This window comes from Parasteatoda tepidariorum, chromosome 5, assembly GCF_982258835.1.
Source record: "Parasteatoda tepidariorum strain Cologne lab strain chromosome 5, Ptep-v5.0, whole genome shotgun sequence".
Lineage (NCBI taxonomy): Eukaryota > Metazoa > Arthropoda > Arachnida > Araneae > Theridiidae > Parasteatoda > Parasteatoda tepidariorum.
Window position 1 is genome coordinate 63,600,804 of NC_141759.1, and position 17,732 is coordinate 63,618,535.

The 17,732-nt window shown below is 27.3% G+C and overlaps 1 protein-coding gene and 1 long non-coding RNA gene across 3 annotated transcripts in view; both read left to right on the top strand.

Annotated features, from left to right (window-relative positions):
- The window catches only part of LOC110282984 (uncharacterized), a 165,234-nt gene that overhangs the window by 114,502 nt on the left and 33,000 nt on the right, over positions 1 to 17,732 (top strand). For both annotated transcript variants that reach the window (XM_087164084.1, XM_087164083.1), the window contains 2 exons: positions 14,368 to 14,475; positions 16,991 to 17,092. In XM_087164084.1, coding sequence (XP_087020210.1) covers positions 14,368 to 14,475; positions 16,991 to 17,092 — 210 coding nt within the window. The remainder of the gene's footprint in view (positions 1 to 14,367; positions 14,476 to 16,990; positions 17,093 to 17,732) is intronic.
- Positions 3,505 to 11,671, top strand: LOC147809423 (uncharacterized). Its single transcript, XR_015433755.1, has 2 exons — positions 3,505 to 7,677; positions 11,523 to 11,671. It is a non-coding gene; the product is annotated as an uncharacterized LOC147809423 (long non-coding RNA).

The following is a 17,732-nucleotide window of genomic DNA, read 5'->3' on the forward strand; positions in this document are numbered from 1 at the left end:
GATTTTCACCATTTCTTCATTCGTTAAAACGCATACGTTAAAATTACGTTAATTTCACGTAATGATTTTCACCATTTCTTCATTCGTTAAAACGTATACGTTAAAATTACGTCAATTTAACGTTATCAATTTTCCCTTTAAATAATTCGTTAAAAATACGTACTTAAAATACGTTATTTTAACGTGTACATTTTATCCATTTTTTGACCGTTTTTTAAAAACGTGTTATTAACGAAAAATTGACGTTTTGTTGCATAGTTATATTTACGTAAATTGTTTGGGATTATAAACGTAAATTTAGTGGTAAAAATGTTTCAAGCAAAAAGGATGAACCTGTGAGAGCCCAAGAAAGATAATCTTTTACGTCTCACTTGAATTCGAATAAACTGAACATTGCAGATTTTCATTACAATTCATATTTAATTTTTAATACTTATAATTATTTTTGTTTTATAAATATTTGCTTGTTGATAATATTGAGTCGGCTCATTATCAGTAACTGACAAGGGAACTATGAGTTTTAATTCTTATATAACTAAACTATAATGAAAATTAAGAAATTTTCCAAAATACTGAATAAAGTAAAAATTTTCCACTACTTGACATGCAACGAACATAACGTAAAAACACATTATACTTAAATTTAAATTATCTCTGTCCAGAACAAGAGTCGTGGTGTAGTGGTTACAGCGTTCGCCTCAAGGGTACGGCGTCCTAGGTTCGAGCCTACTCTAGAGTGGGATGTTAATATGCGAATACTAATAATTATTATTATTCAAAGATCTTAATTTAAAAAATTTATTTTTTGTTATTATGTAAAAATTGATTCACTATTTTTTTATATTGCAATTATCGCTCGCCATACGAGTTTTTAAAAAATAATTTATAATATACAATATTCTAATTATTATTTTCTACTTCAATCAACATTAAATAGAAACGATTATTTTTGGTTAATTTTGTTAACATTTTTTTATTAATTTCTTACTTTGCAATAATCGCTTACCGTATATAAGTTTTTTCAAAATAATTGCTAAGAAATGTGTCTACTTTTAAATTCCATGTTCTTACTGCATGAAAGAAACATTTACTTTATTTTAAAATACTGATTTAATTTTTTTTTCCTTCCAAAAACTTCATAAATTGTAAAAATAGAATTAAAGTATTTTGAAAAATTTATCAATCTTGATTCTTTAATGTATATAATATTTATTAATGAAAAAAAATACATATCAAATAACAGGTAAAAAGATAATTCTCATAATTAGTTTTCGTAATAAAATTTAGTGTGGGAAGTTTTAAAATATTGGTTGTTATTAAAAGACGTTTTTACACACAACAACGTTTTTACAAATTTATTAAATTTTGCTTTGAATCTTGAATTTTATAATCTGGAAATTGCTTAATTATAAAATCTTAATTGCAATAAGTAAATTATTTATGAAAATCATATATAGTAAAAAATAATATAAATTTATAAAATATTAAAAATAATATAAAATAGCATAAAATATAAATAATAATTGTAAGTTTTGTTGTAATGTCAGAAAAATAATTTTTTTTATAAGAGCAAGTAATGATAATTCTTTATTTCTTTGCAAAATATTATTTATGAGTGAGTTTTTGTGTATGTGAAATTGAAGTACTTTTAAAAATAGTTAGAGCGTTAGTTCGGTTTATTTTTCCGAGCTGTCAGTTTTAGGCTTTCTTGCATTGAATAGTCTGTTTTTTTTTTTTTTTTATCATATCGGGCAATAATGTTACATAACAGGGAATTTTAGTAAAATTTACCTAGGGACACAATGCTTGGAAGGTTTTAAATAGTTAATGAAGTTAAATAAATTGTTTTTAATTATTTAGATCATATAAATAAAAAAGAAAAGGAATTAAGTAAGGAAAAGAGAAAGTTCCTCAAAAATTGAAGTTAAGACCTAAATTTTGCAATGCTAATACATAGATCCTAAAAAAAAAAAAAAAAAAAAAAAAAAAAAAAAAAAAAAAAAAAAAAAAAAAAACACCTTTAAGAAGAAAAAAAAGGTCCCGCAGTGGACTGATCGTTAAGACACGGTTCCCAACAGATCACCGAAGTCAAACATCACTGGCTGCGGTCAGTGTGCGGGTGCCACTTGGATCAGTCTGCGCAGGGACCGAGGGTGTGCGGTATTGGTCCTCGTTAAACTATGCTACCGTAAAGTGCTCGACTTCGCGCGCAGGTCGTCGGGCTACCGAAGCGGGGGTGCCATCCCCTCCGCAGAGGATCAAAATTGTGATGGCATGTCTTCGGATCATCCTCCGGGATGTTTCCCAGACCGTCGCCAATAGCCCATTGTGCAGCTCTAGTGCGACGTAAATTAACAACAACAGCAAGAAAAAAAAGAAGAGAGAAATTAAATATTTGTTTTTTTCATATTTTGACATCAGTGCGACAAATTTTTTTCTTTGTTTTTTGACCAAGATTTTTTCATTTAGGCTTAGTTCCCGGTTAATAGGGGTTTTAAGGGCCATTCTAGTCCTTGACGGGGGCGGTGCTCGATCCTCGACACCACCGAGTACATGCGATATATGTGCTATTAAAATCTGTGGAATCGAGAGGCCTGTGGTCGATCGCATTGCTGTGCCAAATGTACAGGGATCTGGAGAAAATTTCCTACCCCTTCAGATTTAAGTCTAAATGGATGATAAGCCTTATGTACAGCTCTAGTGCGACGTAACTAAAACTCCTACCTTCATTAATTCGTTGACACATTATCTGTTTACACTGTGTTATCTGGGAATAAAATTTCAACAAAATCTTTTTAATGTATACATACATTGCTTTTAAAATGAAGACAAATATCAGCAAGCGAAAAAACAGATTCATAAGAATTTACTTTTTTTTAATTTTATCTAAAGCATTGAAGAGGGAAACGGAACGTTTAACGAAAATGGATCCTTCCAGCTGAAATTAAATGTAAAATATTTAATATATTATATGAAAATAACTTGATCCACTAGAAATGTTAACAACTTGACACCCTTTTTTACCCTTATTGTTATAATCAAGTTTTCAAATGCATGATATTACCTCTTTTTTTTTTCTTTTCTCCAAATGAAATCGTGATTTAAAAGGTGCCTTTTATTTAAATGTGTATTTTTTTATGTAATAAATATTTTATGAATTTTTTCAAACTATTATTTTTAACACGGTCATCACCAACAACTAAAAATGATACCTAAATCGTGAGACCATGCCTTTATGCATGCCAATTAATGTATGTAAAATCTTCACCTACGCAGACGAGAAAAACAAAAAATAAGCACGAAATTTGAGAAATAACATGTAATCATGATATAATAATTAAAATTAACCAGAGATAAATAAATGTACATGTTGATCCCATATTATGTTAATCGATAAAACTTTTACATTGGTGGATGTAGTTAGATTAAATCTTTTTGATTTGATGGAAGACCTAACGTAGAATGTATTCTACAATATCTTTCTTACTCTCATTTCAGATTAAATGGAAATCCTACAATTTATGGTTCATTGATCAGCCTATATGATGCACAAAAAAATCAATGTATATTGTTAGTTTTACAGTTTTAAAATATAACATAATTAATGTCTCATTTAGTTAAATTACTATAGTACGATCCTCTAATTCCTAACGATTGGATATGAAGTTCCTGGTTAGAGGAAGCAAAAAAGTGTAAAGTTTTAAAATAAATAATCACGTATTTTAAATAATCTTGTATGTCTTACGAATCAGTGATCTTAATTTATAATATTTATCTTTTAATAATAAATTATTGTTATAATAATTTTACATTTCCAGAGCATAAAACAGCAATTTTTATGAATTCATGAAAATTATAAAAAGCATTAAAATCGAGTTTTTTTATGTACAAGCTATTCAAATAATATTATACTAGTAAAAATAAAATACTATTATATCTCTGTAATGAAAATAACATTACATAACAATATAATTCCATTTTTCTTTAAGTCATCAGGTAAAATAGTAATAATTTTTTAAAAAAAGCTTGACAGTTTTATTTAACTTTTTTAAAAATATTATATGAAAGTTATTCTACAATGTAGCATTTTATTCCAGGTTTAATTAGAATAATAATAAGAAAAATAAGAAGAAAAATCAAAAATAGAGAAAAAATTGATTAACAATATAGATTCAAAAGTACTCTCCACATTGCTTTCAGTTATTTGAGTTTTTGTTTTACAAGTGGATTAAACGATACTAAGTTTCAACTTTTCACTCCTTTTCCGTGGGAGCAAGTTCTACACAAGGATTGCTACCCCTACACTAGCTACCCCTACATTTATTTACATTGTTGCACGCGTGTGTTTACATACGCCGATTTCAATGGTAAGTTCTTTTATTCCTTACTTTAATTATTACTATTTTAGAATGTTAATTCATTATAATGCTTCACTGTCAAAAAAAGTAAATAATTATTGTAGTTAATTCTGCTTGAAATAAACACAAATATTCTAAGCCTATCATTTGCGAAGTTTAACAAACTATGACAAAACGTAACGATTTTGGAAAAAAGCAAGAGAATTTGTTGAATCTCATTTACTGTGCTTAATGTAAAGAGACGAAATACAGACCCGTTATATACGATTGTTATGCAGTTAAGATATTTTTAATAAAATCATGAATTTTTGGAAAGTTTTCTGATGGTACCTAAGCTTAATCAAGGAATATTAATCTGAAATACTGAGTTAAACTAGTTGCGATCTTATGTAAAAAAAAATTCTATTTTAAAGCTTTAATTATCAAAATTATTAAATTAATGCTGCATTATTTTATTCACCTGACAAATTTTGTTGCTATAATAAATAACAATTAACAAAAAGTAACAATTATAAGCATTATTCTGAAGATAATACTTAAATGTCATTAATCATGGTTGACTTTACACACCAAAATATGAGTAGAGGGGATATTTTCCTTCTGTGATTTGCTGCGCCTACTATTGTGGATTTCAAACTTGCATACATTTATAAAAGAAAACTTGTAGAGGTTTGCCAGGGGGTAGTGGCTACAAGATATACCCTGTTGAGTTTCTTCCCATGTTTTGTTTTCAGTGTGATGATAGTCACTGGAAGTTACCAAGACCTGTTGATTATTCTGCCACAGGTGATGATAAACTAATTTTCCGGAGTGGAAAAGAATTTTAGCTAGATTTATAATGTAAATTTTTCTGTTTCACTAATTTTAGGGGATATTTCCATATATTAACCTGTCACACTAACTACAATAGCCAAGCTACCAAATAGATATAAACTTGAAATTTTTTTTGAAAAAAACATGAATGTTTGCCAAATGGTTACGAGTTATATCTTTCGAGTTGGTCCCTTTCTGTGATTTTTTAACTTTCTTTCAGTTTCTCCGATACCAGAAGTTGCCAAGACGTGCTGATTATTCTGCCATTGTTCCTTTTATAGAGATCTCCCCTGATTTTATGAATCAAATAAAAGGGGATGTTTCCCTATTTGAACTAGATTGTGCCAACTAAAAATGTTGAAACAAGAAAAAAAATATATATTTTGTACTTTGCAAAAATTTAAAAAGAAGTATGTAGAAGTTTTCCTGAGGGTTGCTTCAACTTATATTCTCTGAGTTACTCCCATTCTGAGATATTTTCTTAATTTTTCGTGGACCGCTGGAAGTTTATAAATATTTATCCATAGGTAACAACATAGAAATACTCATTAAACTTTTAATTCCCTATTAGGGTTACTTCTGTATTGTGAGCAGTTATGCCAACTGCTATCGTCCAGGCACCAAATAGATTTCTAACTGCTAACTTTTTAAAAGAATATGTAAAGGTGTGCGAAAGGTAGCTACGAGTTATACTCTTCAAGTTGATCTCCGTTCGTTAATTTTTTTTAGTTCCTCCTGGTTGCTGCGTGGAAGTTGCTTAGAAGATATAGTGATTATTCACCGGCAGATCATGATACGGGCATTTTTCTTACTGTTTTGCCTACTCAGTACGAGATGGCATTTTTATTAGCAAATGAGACGAGACAAGTGTTATGTGTGAAACAGTCCTATCATATTGTTATTAATTTGAGCTGTCTTATCTACTTACCTACTATTGTCTTATAAAGTATAAAAACTATTAGTTGTTGCATTTTTAAAAAAGTTGAGTAGTGGCATTTTCTTTTAACTTTACCTTTTTAAAGAACCAAGGGTTAAACACGCTTGATTGGTGTAAATTTTACAAGAGTATAGCAGATGGTTCTTCAACCAAAATGTTGTGGAAGTATCTTAACAAGCTATTGCAAGAGAAAATCTCACATGGACAAAATAGTTTTTTGACTATTTATTTTGCAACATGATATCTTTAAAAAGAAAAAAAAACACCCAGTTGAACATTTACTGGAAATTTTTCTTCTTATTTTTGAAACAGTTTTTGAAATTTATCAGCTAAAACGATATGGAAAATAATTGCAGTAATTTTCAATATTAAATTATCTTTAGAATTATTCTTATTCAAGCTTTTATTTAAATTTACATTGCTGTTTAAAACTTTTTTAATTCTTTTATAGTCACTGTATTCTAAAAATATGCCTAGGCAGAGGTCTGTCAAGGCCAAATTTACTACCGTTTAGCAGTACCTTCACAAATTCAACTTTAGAAAAAACATTAGTTTCACAAAATACTTTTTCTTATAATTTTATTTTTGTATTCCTTAAGAAACGATAAATCCATATTTTTGTGTTGATTTTTTAATGTAGTTTTTAATTTTTCACAAATTATGTCTAAATTTTCATAAAATAGGTACCTATCAGAAAAACCTAGACAGACCCTTGCTAGGTGAAAAAGTTCAATTAAAATTTTTATTGCTAAATTTTTCTTTTAAACAATTTTTGTCTTGGTTTTTACCTAGCTTTTTACATTTCTAAAAAACTTTGTTTTTATTAACTGTATGACACAGTAATTAAGAATGTTTCTATTGTCTTTATTCTTATCTGGAAAATATTAATAATTGGAAAGACTGAGATGTAAAGCTTTAAAATTTCATTTTGAGAATTAAAATAGATTTTTCTGTTTTACATTTGTATATAATCTTTTGTTTTTTTTAGCATTTTTAAGATAACACAGCATTTTAATAACATATTTCTAATAGATTATATTTTAGTTAATGTTGCTTTATGGATACTGCTTTACAAAAAATATTATTCTTAGCATGGAAGTTTTGTTGTAACAATTATGATAATTTTTTTTTCTCTTTCTATTTTACTTCATAACTTTATTTAGTATTTCTGGTTTAGTTTTTTGTTTTCCCTTTAGCCCATTCCACTAATATAGATAAGCATGGAGTAATTTCCAATAATAAATAAACTTATTTATTCGTAAAAAATATTTATTAATGAATTTTTTTTTAAAAAAATATTGCTATAAAAATATATTCTGCATTTCACCATTTTTTTTAGCTAACATTCTGCCAAACCATTACTCCTTACTTCTCTAGTTCTGAATAATAAATGTGCCCGTATAAACAAAACAAAATATGTTTGAATTATTTCTATGTTTTTAAACGTATTAACTGAATGAATTTTCTTTTTCATAATCTATTGATGTACTTCTGAGGAAGATCTTTGAATTCAGATCTAGCTTTGAGAATGAACCTCCATCAAGTCTCATTTGAAGGTACCTGAATTAAGTATGTCTAAAGAAATAACTGTATTTGAATTGTTTCCTTTTTTCTTGTGCTTAAAAATGGGTAAAAAAATTCGTGAAATTATAAACATGATCAAATCAATTGTTAAAAATTATTTCAGATTACTTTTGCTGATATTAAAAAAAGTAATTAAACATTGTTTACATAGGCTGCCCATGCTTCAATAACAACAAATAAAAGTACTCAAAAATTTGTCTCTTAAAATGAATTATCATATATTGTAAATATATTTTCCATGTACTGTAGAATCCTAATTATTTCATGCACAATCATCAGCCTTTGCACTATTCAACTAATTTATAATAGAAGTTTCTGGTGTAAGTTTCATCGTTAGTATCAAGTAGAATGGTAAACTGTTACTGTTTTTACCACCACTATTTTTGCTGTTCCAATGTTTTATTTCACTGACACTTAAAAAAAAATGTGTTTTATCTGCATTAAATTATTCTTTTTATTCATAGTCCTCCATAAGTTCAAACAAATTCTGAAACTTCTATTTTGCTTTTGAGAATTCTTCAGCGATTATGCAGATTGATGAATCCCTCAAAGGCTAAGGCTACTCAAACCAAACATTTGGCAAACATTAAAATGAATTATAAAATGAATAAACAACATCAATTAGAAATTCTCGGGGAATTAAGATTTATGCATATTGCTCAGTATTTCAAATCTCCGTGGCAGAATCGCAGCGAAACGGCGACATTGTTGCAAAATTTTACAGATCTCTTGCAGAAAGATTTTTCTCTTGAAAAGAAGAAAATATTACTTTTCTTTTTTACAGAAATATTTGAACATGCAATATTTGAATCATGCATTTAGATAATCAGTTTTTGACACGCTCAATTTTCACCGATAGTATCATAAATCGACGTAATGTTTTGATAGTATTTTCGGCAGTTATTGATATTGATTTTCATTTGGTTCTTAACCATCTTGATATATTTAAACAATATGGAAAACACGAATCGAGCATTTGAGTATCTATTTTTTAAGGCTACCTATTTTTTTTTTTTTAAAATTCTATTGAATTTTTAGAAGTTATAGATGTTGATTTCTCCTTAAATTTTAAATCAGATATTTTTTATACGATATTATTTATTACAACCTAATTTCAAAGTGTAACACGCTTTTGAGGAGTCCAATTTACGTAATTACATCATATATTTTTTTGGGGGGGGGGGGCAATTGCTACTACGGATTTCATGATATTTAATATTTTTTTATTGTGATGATTATTTACAAAATGCGAAGAAGCTAATAAAGTGTGTGTCTTCCCACCAACAAAATGTGAGAATATCACCCATAATATTTAAAAAAAATTATTTCGTGTTAAACTAAGAAAATCATCATTATTATTTTTTGTTAACACAGCATATTTGCCATTTTAAATTAGCAACATATATGTTTGTTTGTATTAAAAGTATTTTGCAATTAGATCTTAGTGCTGGAGAGTTTAGTCGCAGATAGCTCAAAAACATTCTGCCACAAGATTTCAAATTATCCTTGTTTTAATTAAAATAAGCCAATTGTATATATGTTTATATATATATATATATATATATATATATATATATATATATATATATTTTTGTGTACATCTGCAGTTTTCTACAATTCCGCATATTAGAAATTGAACTTTCAATATTGTTAACTTTAATCAATGATTTTATATCTATGACTATACATATGATATTTTCTATTTATATGATATATCTGTCTATGATATTATCACTTTATTTTTATAAAGTTCTTTTTTTTTCAATAACTTCTGCACTATATTATTATGCTTACATTAAATGAAAAAATTTTTGATTTCATACTGTTTGAAAACATCTTTTATTTAAATATCTTATTTTTCCAAGTGAATGTTTTTGTGTTTATTATTTGGTGTTGAAGTATTAATGATTAAAATGCTTTGAAACACGATTCATTGTGTATATCAAGGTTGCAAAAAATGCTTACTTTTCTCTAAAAGAGTTAGACTGACTAGTTTTCATCAATTTATTATATTTTCTTGCATTTTACTGTATACATTTAGCATACTTATGTTCCAACTTTTTATTTTAACAAAAACTATTAAGTAAAATTTATGTTAAATGTCTAATATTGCAGAAAACTTGTAAGTTAAGTAGTTCATGCAATGGAAATTATCACTACTACAAACTATATGAATTACAGTTTGACAAAAAAATATATATTTGTTTTCACATCTGTAAATAAGTTTAAAAAAATTTTGATATATCTGCTCTATACTTGATCAAAAAAATTTTTATTTTATTTTTTTGCAAGGGTGTGGAAAGTTGGTAATTTTGTTTTGCTCATATATATATATATGCAGCATTAAAAAAGATAATTTCTAATTAGTTCCAAGCATAAAATTATTATTTTTTGAAACAATTTTAAGTTTAAGGCTGTTCCTCCGAATTGTTTTTATAGTCCAAAATTGCTATACTGCATTACTCCAAACATTCTGTCATGTTGCTACAATTAACTAACACCATTGTGTTCCTTTCATTTAATCACATTTTTCGAAGAAATATTTATTAAAATATTTCTCCAAAAACTGTGTTTTGTGTGTGAAGTTTTTTTTTTGAAATTTTTTTATCCAGTCCTTTTTAAGTGGTTTAAACAAATAAAGTTTTTACTGCCCCCAAGCAACCTGATTGTAACACACTAGGGTCAAGGAACACAGAACCTATTTTTCCCACCCTTCCTATTTTTCCCACCATTACCAAGAATTCCGTTGTGGAAATGAATTTCTATATCACCAAACAGCTTTCTAATGTATTTTGGAGTAAAGTGTTACATTTTAGCAGCGATTTTACAGAAATTAAAGAATTTTCAAAATAACCATTTTTTGTTTAAAAAAGCTTTAACAGAGGCAATTGTAAAATGTAATTCTTCACTTGAACTAAATAATATATAGTTTAACAAATTACTGAATTTGTTAAAATTACTCCTTTTGTATATTAAAGATACTGTTAGTGTTAAAAGGCATAGTATTTTTACTGTTTTAATAAATGAGAAATTAAAAATTACGTAACTGAAACTAATCGAATTGTGTTTCTGAACTACAAAGTTCTTGCAAAATATTCTGAAGAGGAATGAAAATTGCAGCCAAGGAGCAATAAAAAAATGAAAAGAATGAGAGAGGAAAATAAAATTCTGATGATAAGTAAATAAACAGAAAGTATAGGGCAGCTTTTAGGAGTACTTTACCTGACAATGGGCACATGTCGTGGCAAGTACTGCGGTTATGAGAAAAAGTAATTTCAAATAGGAGTGTTTTGTGAATAGTTTTGTCTTGATTTTAGGTCAGCGTGGGTAAACCAATTGACACCTTTATTCCTTCATTGTTCCCCTATTAGAAATGTGCTCTTACTTGTTACCACAGCAGCCAACAGCACCAGACTAAAACTCTGTAGGAGTTCTCCTCAAAGCCACACGAAAAATAATTTTATGTTTTGTTTATAACTTACTGCTGGCTTCAATGTAAGATTTAGTTAGGATAAAAAAAAATTATGAAATATTCTAATTCAGATTTGTGCTGTATATGTATGTAATTTTGTTGTGTAATATGTGACTAAAATTTGTAAAATAGATTTTCTTATATCTAAGTATTTGGATGTACTCAATCGATATATACTTAGTAGAAATTCCATGAAAATAATAAACAGTTTTAATATTTTTTTAAAAATTTTTATTTAACTGTATTTTATCTAGTCAGTATTGCTTCGTTTTAGAAATCTACTGTTGGTTGTAACAATTTAATATTATTGTCCGGTATATTTTTTTTTCATATGCTAAAATATTTATTTGTTTTCCAGGAACATTGCAGTGAAGAGGTGATAGTAACAGCGGGATGGAAGAAGTTATGAATGTTTCAGATCTGTGGCGATGTGTTATAATTGTAAATCTATATATTGTAAATATATTGTATGATAGTTGTAAAATAAATAAAACTTAATAAATCTTATTTGATTTAATGTTTTTTTCTGTATTTAAAATTATTTAGTTAACTGCTCTTCTGGATTAAAAATTTTAGTTTTATGAACATAAGACTTAGAAAAATTGTAATTTTAGTAAGTAAACAAATCAAATGGTAAATTTGGTTAATATTTTTTTTTTTACTTCGTGTGTGTGTTAAAGTAAATTTTAGTCAAATTTTTCAAGCTAAAAATTAAAATATATGCATTTAAAAAAAAATAATGAACCCAAAATCATTCTAGAAGAGTAGATAATTTCCAGCAAGCAATTTGGAAACATGGACTTCAGGACAGCAGTAGATTTCTTAATTATTAATTTAAACAAAAAAAAAATATTTTTTTCCATATGGGTTTGGAAAATCATGTAAGTATTGAGTAATTTTTTCTTCTACCAATTCTTTATATTACAAACTTTTAGGAATGAAAAATGTAAAAAATTCCTGAGGGACATGAAACTTCATAAATAAACTAGTATGCTGCTGTGAAGAGGTAGAAAGATTTGCATTCCATATTCGTTGAGTTATAATTTGAATTGTAAAAATTTACAGAAAGTGTGAGATTAAAAACAAAAGCTTTTTCTAGGATTCTAAAAAAAAAACATGAATATAGGCTATTTTCCGTTATTTTAGTTTTAGTTCGAAAAGAATTAAAAGTTTTTTTTTAAATAAAAAGTAAATGCTATATTTTTTAGTGTAATTAGTGCAGCGTAAACATTAAAATACGGAATGGTTTCTTTCCTTCTTAGTTAAAAAAAAACAAACTTAAAATATGCTATTGTTAACAATTCGGTTAAAATTACGATAAATTGAAATTAATTTAGTTAAATTTTCGCGAAAAATTTATCAATTCACCTAGCTCAAAATAAGCGTTAAAAATATTGATATATAAGCGTTAATAATGCGTAAATAAAGCTCAAAATAAGCGTTAATAATACGTAAATAGTATGGATAAAATACGTTTGTATTTTGGTTAAAATAACGTAAAATGTACGTTATTTTAATAAAAATAAGCGTTAAAAACACGTAAATATTCTTGGTGAAAATAACGAATTTATAGAACCAAAAATATACGTAAATAGTTTGGTGAAAAAAACGTAAAAAATACGTTAAAAATTGGTTACGAAATTCACCTTAGTCAAAATAACGGCAAAAATCCGTCATTTTTACGTTAAAAACAGCCCAAATATAAACGCTTTTTTACCTAATTCGAGACTACCACTCGAAACGGAAATAAAACGTTTTAAATAAACGTTTTTTTGCTCTAAACCTTGTGGCATTTTAACGTTATTTTCACGTAATTAATACTTATCTCTGCTGCATGGGTTATTTATCTAATAGTTTACTATAGTTCAATATTGCTATCTTCTCATTTGATAGTCATGTTATTTATACATATAAAAGATAAAACCCTCAGTCAGCCACTGACTAACTCACTGGCTTATCACTAATAAATTCTCCTATATCCCATGAAGTTAAAAAGCTAAAATTTTAAGCATGTATCTCTTCATGAAATAAGTATAAAGGATTAAGTTTCGTTTAGATATTTTGCAATTAATAGGGTAATTAGTAGATAATTATACCCCTTTTGACAGTAATGCTAAAAAAAACATGTTATTACTCGTAAGATAGAAGTCTCATATTTTGGCCATGTGTTCCTTACATGCTAAATAGAAAAGCTAACAACTTATTTTGATATTTTATAATTATCAGGGTGAATAAGTGATAACTACTCCAATTGAAAGGTAACAAAGGCTCTGTGCTTTTCATCATATAAAAAAAAAAAACTAAAATTATCTTTTAATAGTTCGTAATTATCAGGCTGGGCAAGGTTGACTCAGCCTTTCATCCCTTCAGTGGGCCGATAAATGAGTACCAAGCATGCTTGGGAACTAAACACTGGGGGTTTCACGTTCGGCTGACCACCTAACTGGAACATCTGCTTCTGTACAGTAGGCCGTGGCCCTCTATGGGCTGTCGTGCCGCTGAGTTAATTATCAGGGTAATTAGGGATAAATACTTTAATTATAAAAGATAATTATCCTAACAGACTGTAATTCTAAATGACACATTGCTGTTAAGATAAAAATCTCCAATTTTGGACACTGTTCCTTACCAAATTATAAAGTTATACTATAAAATATATAATTTTTATATTTGATAATTAATATTGTTATCAGGAGATAATTAGCTTAATTGACAGTAATTGTTAATCTGAGAGAAGACTTTCCATCACAGGCCTATACCTGCTTCTAAATGGAACTAATTATAAAACAAGATGAGCAGAAAATTATGAATCAACGTTATAAAAAATCTGCAAACAGTCTAGAATTTCGTTTTATTAATGACATTAAATCATATATCAGTATCATATAAATGACATTAAATAAAATTTATTTCATTAATGACAACAAATTAAATATCTGATGCACCTCTTCAACTGGGTGAGTTCAGCCAACAATTTATTTAATTTGGCAACCAGATGAGCATACCACATATTGCAAATGCTGTTTACCAGGAAGCGTCAAGAAAATTATCTCCGAACAGTAATTTCGATTCCTCAACAGTAATTTTGATCCCTCAGCTCTCCCCAACACAAAATATATTTAAGGGGCAATCTCTGAAAACGGATAATAAAAAATAAGTTTTTTTATTTTCCAAAAGTTTATAATTTTTTTCCTTACTTACAGATCATAACGTCACTGAGAATCAACCACATATTCTTCGATCGCATAAAGTCTTAGAAAAGGAAAAATCTGCAATAGAATGCATGCCACCTGTTCCTCAAAGCAAGAAAAGTAATTTTAAATATTTTTTTATTTTATTCTTAAAAATCAATATATATATATATATATATATATATATATATATATATATATATATATATATATATATATATATATATATATATATATATATATATATATATATATATATATATATATATATATATATATATATATATATATATATATATATATATATATATATAGGAGCTTATATAAAGTGGTAGAAGAATTATAAACTAAATTTTGCCAAGACTTTAAAAGCCACGCTACTGGGTAGACAGAACAAAGTAGCATTTTATATGTATGTTTGAATTATTTATATATCTTGGTTGACAAAATTATTTGAATTTTAATTTATTATACCTAGTATATATATATATACAGTGGAGCATCGTTTATACGACGATCACTTATACGACGTTTACATTTATACGACGTTTTAGTGTGGTCCCAAATCATTCCTATTCATTTTAATGTAAAAATATATCGTTTATACGACGCACAGAATCGGTTATACGTCGGTTTTTAGATTTTGTTCACGTTTATTTAATTTTTTATTTTTTCTTGTCTATTTTAAAAAAGGGTGGAATTTGCCAACATGAATGATACAGAAAAGGGTGACAACAAGAATTCTTGGATGACGACCGTAATTTTTACTAGATGACTGAAAAAACTAGACAATATTATGAAGAGGCAAAAACGTAAAATTTTGCTATTTATCGACCAATGTCCAGCGTACCCATCGATGCTAATTATTTTGGAAAATGTAAAAGCTCTCTTTTTTCCTGCAAATTGCACAAGTGCGCTTCTGCCATTAGATTTGGCCGTGATAAGAAATCTAAAATTGCATCATAGAAAGCAGTAAGTTCAACTCGCTATTCAAAGCATTGTAGAGACCAATAGCAAGAAAATATAATTAAAGGTAACATGCATTCAAATTGCTCACTGCAATTTTTCTTCTTTGGTTATTTGTTTGTTTTGCTTTGTCTAATTTAGAAATGTATGTAAATCAACACGTTAAACATTAAAATTAACTGAAAACAGAGTTAGTTTCAGTTTTAGAAGTAAAAATCGATTATACGACGTTATCGTTTATACGACGTTTTTCGGTGGTCCCTTCGGCGTCGTATAAACGATGCTCCACTGTATATATATATATATATATATATATATATATATATATATATATATATATATATATATTGTAGGGTGTAGTTTCTTTCTACTCTAAATAATAAAAATGATTTGAATCTTCATTTTTCTACGTTGCATTGATATTTTACTTATCTATGATTTTGGCCTTTTAAAATGTTGTTTTGTTGCACCTATGTCTATCAAAAATGAAGTGAAAATTATTTTACTGAAGTTGCTCTGATGCACCATGTTGCACCATATAACTATGAAAATGAAAGTAGTGTGGCAATATATTTATAAAATGAATTGCTTGGAGCAATATGGGTGACATTTTAGCTAAATTTAAGGTTTTTATATCAAGCAGTTTAATACTGTTTCTAAACAGGTACTTTTTAAGTTTAAGTAGAAACATCTAATCTCCTACTTCGAAATTGTGAAAATAATTTTAATATGAAAACTAAACTGCCCAGACTTGAATGTGTGGATTATCATTATACTCCCTGAAGCCCCTCAAACATTTTCAGTTCCTACTAAAAGCTAATTTACATTTAACTAAATTTGATATGATAAAATAGCATTTTGATCTAAACCTAATTTTCTTCTGTCTTGAAGAGTATGAAATGCTTATTTTGTGAAACATCTAAAGTGGCCAAGCTGTTGACCATAGGAGACTAATATTTACATTTTCTGTTAATTTAAATGGAATCAAACTCAATATGTAAAATGTACTGGGACTGTTTTGACAAACTTCTATCAGAGATAGAGCACATTATAAAGATTAAGAATTGCGTAGCAACCCACGACTGGAAATGTCATTGCAGTGGTCTGTCTAGGTTTTTCTGAAAGGTACCTATTTTGTGAAAATGTTGGCATAATTTGTGAAAATTAAAAATTATATCAAGAAATCAACACAAAAATATCGTTTTCGTTTCTTACGGGATACAAAAATAAAATTTTAAGAAAAAGTATTTTGTGAAACTGCCGTTTTTCCTTAAGTTGAATTTGTGAGGGTACCATTAAACCTGGACAGACCCCTGCATTGTATACCACTAAGGACGCTTCCCTATATTAGAAATATATTATTTATGTGCCTTCCAACCAATAGTTTAATTTATCTGAAATATCTTAATTTCATATTAATTTTATGATTCCCAATTCTTATTGTCAAAAGTTGCATTCAAATAGATTAAAAAATTACTGTTATTGTCATAATTTAATGATTTAGCGAGCTTGTCTAGTTAACTTTCGTTCTATATTTCTGATAATTACCTATTCGACGCTTAAATAATTTTTATATTTTCTTCAGTAAAATAAATTTTATTTAAAAATTATTTTTTTATTATTAACACTTTAATTTTTTATTTCATTTTGTAATTTTCATTTTTAATAGATGATGAAGGTAAGGTAACTGAAGGTCAGTCAATTAGTCTTCCTCAACCTGCCAGAAATGAAAATGAAGAATCCATGTCAATTGACTCTTCAAGCAATAGTGGTAACTCAAACATTAATACCTCATTGCTATCTTGATTTTAAGATGGTAATCTTGTGCATGATAACCATCTTACATGAAACTTAACATTTTAATGTTATTCTGATCTTTTTGTTCATGAAACAAATTGATGTTCTGATAGTTGCATGATTATTCTACAAGCGTTCAGCAGAGGTTAATCAAATTACATTTTTGATAAAAACTCACTGTTATTAATCTATATTATTGACGGATTGAATTAACAAATTAAGAGTTTTTTTGCATTTTTAATTACTTGCTTCATTTCTATTGGAAATCTATAGACAAAATACTTAAGGTAATATTTCTAAACCTTAAGCAAATTGGTTACTTTTAATAGGAAGAAATTTAAAAAAATTCTTTAAAACTTTTTATTCAATAGTTATTTATAAAAATTAAAATAATTTAATCTTTAACAGAAGCTTTAAAACTATTGAAGTCTATGCAGTTTCTTTCAAATAGTAATGTTATTCAATGTAATTTATAATTCCAGTTATAGTCCTGAAGTTTTTATTTATTTATTTTTTAAAGTTTGATAAATGTACTTCTCAATTAAAATAACAGCAAGAAAAATATTTATATACATAATGTAGCTTATTATAATTTTATACGCTATTGTGTACTT